At 35.5% G+C, this 10,354-nt stretch overlaps 1 protein-coding gene across 2 annotated transcripts in view; it reads left to right on the forward strand.

Moving 5' to 3' along the window:
- SMC5 (structural maintenance of chromosomes 5) overlaps window positions 1-2,961 on the forward strand; it is an 84,211-nt gene extending 81,250 nt beyond the window's left edge. For both annotated transcript variants that reach the window (XM_080669799.1, XM_080669800.1), the window contains one exon: window positions 532-2,961. In XM_080669799.1, coding sequence (XP_080525925.1) covers window positions 532-675 — 144 coding nt within the window. In that variant the 3' untranslated portion in view covers window positions 676-2,961. The remainder of the gene's footprint in view (window positions 1-531) is intronic.
- Window positions 2,962-10,354: the final 7,393 nt, after the last annotated feature.

Genomic DNA, 10,354 nt, shown 5'->3' on the forward strand with positions numbered 1-10,354 from the left:
TTTTCACATATTCACACACAAAAAATTTCATTGGTGAGACCATCCTAAATTCAGATTTTTAGTGAATAGTATACTCTCTCTCCTTGTTCCAGCAGACACCCTGTGGAATAGCCAGATCTGTTAATACCCTATTGTTTACCAAATACCTTGGCCTATAAACCAAACCTTCCCTGGTATATATTTGTATCACAATGCCTGACCACAACAGTTGCTTGAGTAGCACTTGTGGGGAAAATGAGTAAAAGTGTCTCCCCTTTGAAAATTCTGGAGGACACACTTCTCCAAGGTCTTATCTAAGAAGTTGTCTGATCCCTTTCGTCCTGTGAATGTAGAAGGTTCCCTAAGCATGTTGATCATTCCTTAGGCCAGGCTTCAGATGTATTAATTCAGGTAAGGATCACAGTCTGGCAGGGTATATATTGAGTCGTTTCATTAATATTACGAATAATATATTCTTACATATGTAAGGTTGGAAAATTATACTTCTTAGTATATATAGCATTATATGACAGCTTGTTTTAACACTTACAGCTCCTACAAAATCTCCCTTATTCTGAAAAGATGACAGTATTGTTTGTCTACAATGGTCCTCATATGCTGGAACCAAACAGATGGAATTTAAAGGCTTTCCAAAGACGGCGGCGCCGTATAACATTCACTCAACCTTCTCAATAAAGTAAAAGAAGAGATCTTTGGGATTTTTGTTAAATTCTATCTATAACTATGGCTCAACTGAATAAAGGGAGATTCATTAAGACTAAAAGATCAGTTTTTTTGGAAACCTGCTGTTAACTACAAATGGGTTGATGACTAGAGACCATAATAACTTCTTTCTGTGGAATAGCATCTTCCAGTAGTAAAAATTAAGTCTTTTTCAGTCTTTGTTGACTTGAGTCCTTACCACTCTAACCACAAGTCATTGGATTCCCATGTTAAAAGTATTTACCATTTCAAATCAAAAGTACAGTGGAAGGGGTTGACATGGTAACCCTGAGCTTTAATTGCAGAGTAACTTTAATTACTTTAGTCTAAAGATGACTATAGAGCTTAAGTCATACTTTTCTCCCAGTATTATATTTAATTTTTAAAAATTGATATGGAAATGTCTTATGTACAGTAAATAATTTATGACAAATCTATTCATTTATTACTATTAAAAAATTACCTTATCACCCTAGGAAATGGAATTTTATGGACCTTTAAAAAAAGTTTTATGAAATTTGATATTATAATTGTATTGGCATCTCAAAGGGGAAAAGTACTGGTTAAAAATGGTAGTGGGACTTTTTTGAAATGCCACAAGGTGGCCACTAGATGATGCAAAAATGCAACCAAAAGACTGACAGAATATAAAATCAAGTGACAAGGGTTTTTAAGGAATAACTGTAAAGTGTGTGGGATTTTTTTTTTAATTTAAAGTCAATTGTATTTTACATCTTAAATTTCTAAGAGCATTTTTATAATTATTTTTAGTAAGATTTTTCTTAAGATTTCATATACTGGTTTCTACAATTTATATTTGAAATTTTTAAGTGTTATGTAAAGAGCGAAGGAAAACATTGACTTGTTTAAAACCATAATTTTTCTAGAACTTAACCTTATGGGTCCTTCCTTACAGTGCTCTCCTACCCCATTATCTTAGAAAATCTAGTCTTAACTGTTTTTGGTTTTGTTTTCAGTATGAAAGAATAGAGGAGAAAATCATTTGTTTATCTCTGAGTTGTGCCAATTAACAGTGCCAAACAAATTCTATTCTTTTAAAAAATAAAACTTGTAAGCTAATGGACTAATCCAAGGGCTCGTCTTTGCACAGTGGATTGGATTTGTGCCAGTAATGACAAAATTTTTTTGACTTGGTAGGCTGAATAAATTGAAAAATCACATTCAGGTTTGGTTTTGTATATTCTTGGTAGGCTGAATAAATTGAAAAATCACATTCAGTTTTGGTAGGCTGACTAAATTGAAAAATCACATTCAGTTTTGGTTTTGTATAATCTTAAGTAGCCATTGAAATTTATATTCTTATTATGTCAAAAAATAATGAACCATAGTTTATGTCCTCTCACTTGGACATTTCCACTTTAAAATGTTGTCTTTATAAAAATTTTAAAAGGGCCTTCTCCTCTTAAACTAAGTCTAATGCATGTACTATGAAAAATATTTTCAAGTAGCATTTTTCCTAGTATGAACAAGATATATAAACATTGAAAAACTTGCTAAAGTGATATTGTTACCAAAAATGTTTGTTGTTTAATACTTTGTTTTTCAACAAAATATCTTCACTAATATGTGCTTGGTGTCATTTGTTTATTGTCTAAGTTAGTGCCAGTCATCCGATTTCTGCAAAATGAATATCGGTGTGACAGAGAAGCTTGAATTTTATGTTCATTTGAAAATAAAATGTAATGGTCAATTTAATTTCACTTAGCATATCTCAACAATTATTCCATAACTTGTTTGTTAGCATTTACATTTTTTTATTGGACAAGGTTAATATTTGTTTTTGCATTGAATTTTGAGCTGTGAAGGATAAATTACATATCATTTTAACATATTAATAGAATAATGTCTAGCACATTAGAGTATCAGCCACTTAAAATTTCATATATTTTCTGCAAAAGCTTATTTTTTGTTTCCTTCAAATAGTAAAAACTTTAGGTAACAGTCTGACTTGATGAATAAAATATGTGAAACCTTAAGGTGACAAGCAAGTACTTTTAGTGACAAAATCTTCATTGATCTGCCTGAGGAAAGAGTCCATTGAAAAGTTTTTAGTATTCAAAGTAAGAGGAAAGATCTGCTGCTGTTTTCTACTTGTCTTTAACATGTGCTTATTTTCTTTGCAGTATGAATCTTTAGTATGTAGAAAATATAATTTTGTCCTATTGTATGTGTGTAATTAAAAGAACCTCTTTGTGGGAAATACTACTTTGTTGGTAATAAATGCATATTTTCATATTCTTTTGGTGTATGTTATTTTAAATGACCTTTTATTTAGATATTTAAATATTTTAAAATATTAAATATTTAATTTTTTAAATATTTTTATTGATTTTAGAGAGGAAGGAAGAGGGAGAGATAGAAACATCAATGATGAGAGAGAATCATTGATCGGCTGCCTCCTGCATGACCCCACTGGAAATGGAGGCTGCAACCTGGGCACGTGCCTTAATCAGGAATCGAACCATGACTTCCTGGTTCATAGGTCCACACTCAACCACTGAGCCACACTGGACTATTTTGAACTTTTCTAAGGGTCATTTTGGTTTCAGGTTTATGGAAAAGTCTATTGAATGCCTACCTTTACAGAATAGTGTTTGGCAGTCCATGTATGTTCCAGAGGATAGAAAATTTAGTCCCTGTCTGCCTGAAAGGAAATTAGTCTAATAGAAGCAATAAACACATGAAAAAGGTTGAAATCATCTAAAGAAACCAAGTTACAAGGCAAGTATAAATATCTTTAGGTTGAAAGCCTAGATTTGCTAAAAACATTCCCAATAGTCAATTTGTCTTATTTCTTACATTAACCTAATTTTTTTAAATATATTTTTTAGTCAGGCAGACTTTATCACTTGATTATGACAAGTTACCTCATCCCATTTCCTCATTAGTGAAATGAGGATAATGCCTTGAGAGAACCAGATGAGATCAGGGGTCTAATAGGGCACCTCCCCTCATAGTCGGAAGCTTGTGTTTCCTTCTCTTATATATATTTTTTTCAGCTTTATTGAGATTGGATATTTTAAATCTTGAAAAATATGATGTACTATGCATTTTATACATCAAGGTCTGAGAATTCTGTTCATGTGTAGATTTTTATTCTGTTTCATTGATAGTGTCAATTGATCAAAGGATGTAGACACCTTTGAGTGATTTTCAGGCAGTATAGCTGGAAGATTTGGGTATTTTTTTAAAAGGCAGCTTTTTTTTTTTAACCCCAAAGAGAAAGCCCGGCTACCCTATTTAGGTTCTTCATAAGAACTGTGCTTAAGAGGACTTGTTGAAGCCAAGAGTGGCCTAAAATCAACTCTGGCTCTGTGCTCTCTGCCTTCCTCCGAGAGGCTGTAACAGGCTGGCTGTTGTTAGGCAAGTTAGAAACATATGCAAGGTGTGCTCCTTCCACCTTACCTTTCAGACTGTCCTTGAGTTAGTAAACCTTCATTTTACCTTTCAGGAGCATGCTTACATACTCTTGGCATTTGGGTCCATGTGTTGGAAATTGACGGGGGCAAGGGTGGGGCTGGGGTCACTTAGTCATTCCTGCCAAATATTCAACAAGGAATAAGTTGAAACAAATCATCCCAGTGGAAAGATTCGGGATGAACTGTCCAATGAATGTTATAAATTTAAATTATTTTCATACTTAAAATCTTAATGTAGCCCCGGAGATTGTGACATGTTATATTCTTTATCTTCATATACTTAGACTTGGGAAGGATCTTCCAGGTGGCTTAGACTCAATCATAAATCATGAAAAGGAACCATTTGAATGATTAAGGTTAGCTCTGATAAGCCTAAATAAGTTATTTTGTAAACCAAATGCTATAATCATTTGTTGATAAGCTGTATTATGCTTTCAGAGTGTTTCCATGTAATTATACACAACAACCCTATTCTGTAGGTGGAAAAGAGGAACTTTTTCAAGCTTTTACTATTGTTAAAGGGCAGAGGTGGGGCTGAAAAAACGGGATTAATTAATTTTCTTTTCCTAGAATATCATGCTGCCTTTTTATCCTGGCCTTTTGAATTGTTGGAGCTATACCCATAAACACTTCCTGGTTATGTAATTAACTTCCTTGTGTGTAAGATACTGCTTTTCCAATATGCCTCTGAACTAGGATACAAGCTACTTCTGTCGTAACAAAAACCCAAACATAGTTTATACAAGATAGAAGTTTATTCCTTTCTTAACAGCATAAGCAGTCTGGGGTGATGTACCAAACTCCTATTGTGTTGCTCTGCCATCCTCAACCAGTGGGTCCTTTACAGTACAAGATGGCTGCTCCAGCTTCTGTTCACCTATCTGTATCCAAATAACCAAGGGAGAAAGGCACAAGGGGAAGAGGACAGGACACTCCTTTTAAGAGCATGATTCTTGCCCTAACCGGTTTGGCTCAGTGGATAGAGCATTGGCCTGCAGACTGAAGGGCCCCAGGTTTGATTCCGGTCAAGGGCACGTGCCCAGGTTGTGGGCTCAATCCCCAGGTAAGGGCGTGCAGGAAGCAATCAGTGACTCTCATCATTGATGTTTCTATCTCTCTTCCCTCTGAAATCAATAAAAAATATATATTTTTTAAAAAGCATGATCTGCAAGAGGTACCAATTACTTTTTGCTCTTGTTCTGAACGTAGTCCCATGGCCTGCAAGTGAGGCTTGACTATGTCATCCCCACCTGTGTCTTGTGCCTGGTTAGACTCCAGCCCCTGTTACTCAAGAAGGGGAGGGTATTTGGAGACAAGTAGGAGTATCCACAGACCAAGAGATAGCCAATCTCCCTATGGCATATGGGCAATGCTTTTGAAGGAGAGACCAGGTTTCCCTTCACAAAAATCAGTTACCACAGCCTTCAAGATTCCTACACATCTCCCCGCTCTACCCTCTTCTAAAATAGCAACCTCGAGCCACTGCTATTCTCTTCACTGGTTTTTTCCTCATAGCTTTTGTCACTAATTTTATCCTTAGTTTGTTGTCTTTTCCACTCGAAAGTGAGTTCTCTGCAGGCAGACTTTGTTGTGTTTGCTGCCTACCCAGAACCTAGAAAAATGCTTAGTATATAGTAAGCACTCAGTAATTGTAGCATTAATGAATGCCCTCTCTCCCAACACTGGGCAATTTGAGCATATTTATTCCATTAGTCACCTATTCAATCCTAATTTACATGTACTGAGGGAAACACTGTATGACATAGTTTGAGAATAAAAAATACAGCCTATATGTGATTCCACTAAAAAAAAACTTAAGCTACCAAGTGGACCACAAGGACAGATTTTAAGAACAGTAAGTGGTACTCAGGTTGAATACTGCTGGAATTGACAGGGATGGGATCTACCTGAGATCTGGGAAGACTTGAAGATACAGAACTTGGGTATTCACAGTGGGCCTTCCAGAAAGTGGGAAAGCATGCAAAGTGTTTTATAGGAAGTGGGAAAGTGTTCAGGTCATTAAAACTGTCCAGTTATTCCTAGCTGATCGAAGACAGTTTGGTCATGTCCAACTCTTGGGGATTTTGAAGTTTAATATGGGTGAGGGTTAGCTATTCCCCCAAAGTCATATTATAACAGAATACATTGAAAGTAAGTCTTAGATCAACTTCTACCACTCAGACATTTGTTAAACATTTATTATAACCAAGCACAAAACTGTTCCTATAATTTGTAAGCAAATGGTGAAGTTCTAGCTCTTTATCATGTGGGGTGATTTGATCACACTTTGCATGGAAAATTGACTCATATCCTTTAAATGGGCATGAAAGAACCAGAAATCCTTAAACCCAGTATCTAGCCATAGACCTGTTGGTTCAAGGTTTGGGAACCACCTTTAAGGGCAAAGTATATCATACTTGCTGGATCTTATACCCAGTTTATGAAATAATGGAGAATGTCTGAACATTTTAGCCTATTTAATACATATTTGAACACCTTTAATTTCTCAACCCATTTCAAATATGCATCATACTAATTACACACCATCATATAATAAAAAGCCACTCTGACATTCACTGTGCTAATTAAGCAAGCATCTGGCTGGTATGAATACATGGATAGTAGATGGTACTTGTGATAGCCACCTCTCTAATAGGGATTTTTCATCTAGAGCACAGAGTGTAAACTTTTTGTTGTTAATCTTCACTCAAGGATATTTTCCCATTGATTTCTTAGAATGGAAGGGATGCAGGGAGGGAGTCAAACCCACAACCCTTCAGTCCGAGGGCCGACACTACCCACTGAGCCAAACCACTAGGCCTGAAGTGTATGTAAACTTAGGGCAACTGACCGACAGCACTAATTTAACCTAGCACATATCACTCTGTGCAGGAATATTTAGAAGGAATATAACAATGGCCAAAAGCAGTAGTGAAAAATCACAGGAAGGTAGGGTGGGGCTGGGGCTAGAAAATGCAAAATAAGGTACAGAACTTCCTCTAAGATATAGAGCGGTTTTGTCTGTCAGAAGCAGGAGAGTAACAACTAGAACTTGGATTCAGTAAGATTCATTTGATCATCAGATTTGGGGGGAGAAGGGAAGGACATGTGAATAAGATGTGGAAAGCAAGTAGATGCATGATAAAGCCTGAACAGTTACTGTGCAAAGAATAAAAGTAGACAAGTGGAAGGAAAGTACAAGAGCTATTTATATGTAGAAAATATAAAAATATTGATCTATTTATATAATAAATAGTATTATATAAATAGTTTGCCTTTTCCATATATCCTTTAATTTTGACCAAAAAAAAAAACTATAGAAAATGAACATTACTTCCATTAAAGAAGAAGGTTCAGAGAGATTAAATGGACTTACCCAAAGTCACAAACCAAGTAAGGCTGAAATTGGTAGTAACCTATTTTGAAGAGCATAGAGAATGGCAAAACTCAGGAAGCAGGCAAACTTATGATAAAGATACATATGCGTGGTTGTTGGCGACAGTGTAAATAAAGACCCCCTGTGACCTAGCACATTCACTTACAGGAAGTTATCCTACCATGTTCTCTCACATGTATTTTTAAGTATGTGTTTGAGGATATTAAGTTCAATAGTGTTTGAAGTAGCAATAGGTTGAGAACTGGTTAATAAATTATGATGCAAACATCTACTTAATAGAATATTGTACAGTTGTTAAAAAGGGAGAGGTTTGTTATGTACTGATATAGTCAGATCTCCAGGCTATTATCAACTAAAACAGCAAAATACTGAAGAGTGTGAGTGTGTGTTTACCATCTGTGTTTAAAAATTTAAAATATCCTGGGTTTCAGTACACACACCAAAATAAATATTCAGGTGGGGGGATGAATGGGGTTAATGGGGTCAAATATGTGATGACAGAAGGAAACTAGTCTTTGGCTGGTGAGCACACAATTGGGATACAGATATCCTACTATAATGTACCTGAAATTATAAAATGGTATTAACCTATGTCACCCCAATTAACTTTTTGTTTCTAAAAAATCACACACAAACATGTTTACATTTTCTGTCTCTTGAAGGATACAGAGAAACTAACCGTGGTTGCCTCTGGAAAGGAACTAGATAATTTAATTATGTGCTTTTTTTACTTTTTAAAAGAAAAGAATATGGCGTTTGGACTCAAAGAGCATTGTTTCTATGACGTAGCTAGCTCTGTGACCATGGCCAAGTTATTGTTTTCTAATTTAACATGACCGCATCAAAGAACACATGAAAAACAAAGAAAGTCTGTTGTGAAGCCAACGCGCAGACACAATCACTGTACAACTTCGGTGTAATTCTTTCTAGTCTTTAAAAAATATATTTACTTCCTTCACATTCCAAAGTAAATAATTTAATTTTAAAATGTCTTACTGTTATAAGTGCACCATATTTTCCTGTCCAGGTCTAGGAACTATCTTTGTGTTACTGTCAAATGCAAATGCAACCTTCTTGGTTAACATCATATCCCACCCAGAGAAAAAAAGAAACAGTTGTTACTTCAAATACCATAGTTCTTGGAAATTTGTATTGAAACAATATAGGTTATCTTGCCTATGCAGGCCCCTAGTATTATTTATTTTAATGCTGGTTATATTACGACTCCCAAGAGTACATCCTCCAATAACTTCCAACGACTGTCAAAAATTGTACTGTGCTTCACTGATGATGAAGACAAATACAAGTCCTTCCCAGACTAGGCAGGAAAATATGAACCATAATTCATTTTCTAGCCATGTGAAATTTGCCATTCAAAATTTATAGCATAAATGCAAAACAACACATTTTTCAACAGTACCTTCTCTTGAGCTCTTTAGGCCATAATCACTGCAAATTTAGACCAGCCTCATTCTCTGTTGACCACACACTGCAAGGAGAGAGAAGGCTAAGCAAGGACACATGTACAAAGTGAGAATAGTAGCCCCATTCATACAAGAAATGTCTGTCCCTTGTTGGGGATGATGTAAGGTCAGCCTGAGAGAGAACAATATAGCCACATCGATCGGAAGTAAGACAGGACAAATTGGAAGGGCCTGCTGGCATCTTGGAACAAGTCTCAGAAGTCCTCAGAGGAGGAAGACAGCCACCAACCCCACCTTCCCTCCCCCCCGCCATCCCCCCACACACACACACCGTCCCGACATGCACACATACACAACCTGACTGGAGCTCAGTGCTTGTGAAAAGAGGCTGAGTCACAGGGCCCAGGGCAAGATCCCCATTTGCAAAGCTGTCCAAATTGACCTGGACCATTCACACAGGGAGTATGGAATGGAAATGAGCATCTTCATTAAGCCACTTTACAATAGTGAAGTCTTATAATTAATATGCTCCCACCCATGTATTAAGTATTGCACATCTTTTTTTTTTTTTTTTCATAAAACTGATAGGTAGAAAAGGATTTTATGTTTGCTTATTTTTGCTTTAATTTGAACTTCCATTATATTAGTAAGGTTGAGCCTATGTTTATATATCTCAACTATTTGTATTTCTTCTTTGAATTACCTGTTCATGTCTGCACCCATTATTTTCTACTAGTGGCTTTTTCATGTTGATTTTAGGAGATGTATATATGGCTAGCCATTTGCCTTAGATAAAAATTATATTTTTCCCAATGTATCCTGATTACGGTGTCTGTTTGCTGCTGTTGTAGCTAAGATTTGTTGGATTTATGTTTATTTTAACTGTTGTTTTAGTTAGATTTTTCAATAGGTGCTTTATGTCATTTTCAGAAAGGTCTTTCTACTCTTAGTTGATATGAATAATTTACTCATTTTCCTCTGTATTTTTATAGTTTTGTTTTTATATTTAAATCTTTGTGTTGTCTATAATTGATTTTGATATAAGAATGAGGCATTAACAAGCAATTCTACCAATGCCATATACTGAATAGTCCATCTCTTCATTGCTTTGAAATTCCATCTTTATCATATATTAAAATCTAATCTGTGTTGGATTACATTGGCCTACTACCCCATTTTAAAAATCACTATTGATTCATAGTACACAGTCTGACGCTAGAAGTAGTCTACTTTTCTTTCTCAGATTTCCCCTATTTCTCAGAATTCCCCTATTTCCCTATGATTTTTACTTCCAGGTAAGCTTCAGTCATTTGGGCATACTAAAAAACAAGCCTATTGAGATTTTGCTTTTGATTGTATTGATTTATAGATTAAATATTTTAAAAACTGAC

Source organism: Plecotus auritus (genome assembly GCF_963455305.1).
Source record: "Plecotus auritus genome assembly, chromosome: 5".
Taxonomy (NCBI): Eukaryota; Metazoa; Chordata; class Mammalia; order Chiroptera; family Vespertilionidae; genus Plecotus; species Plecotus auritus.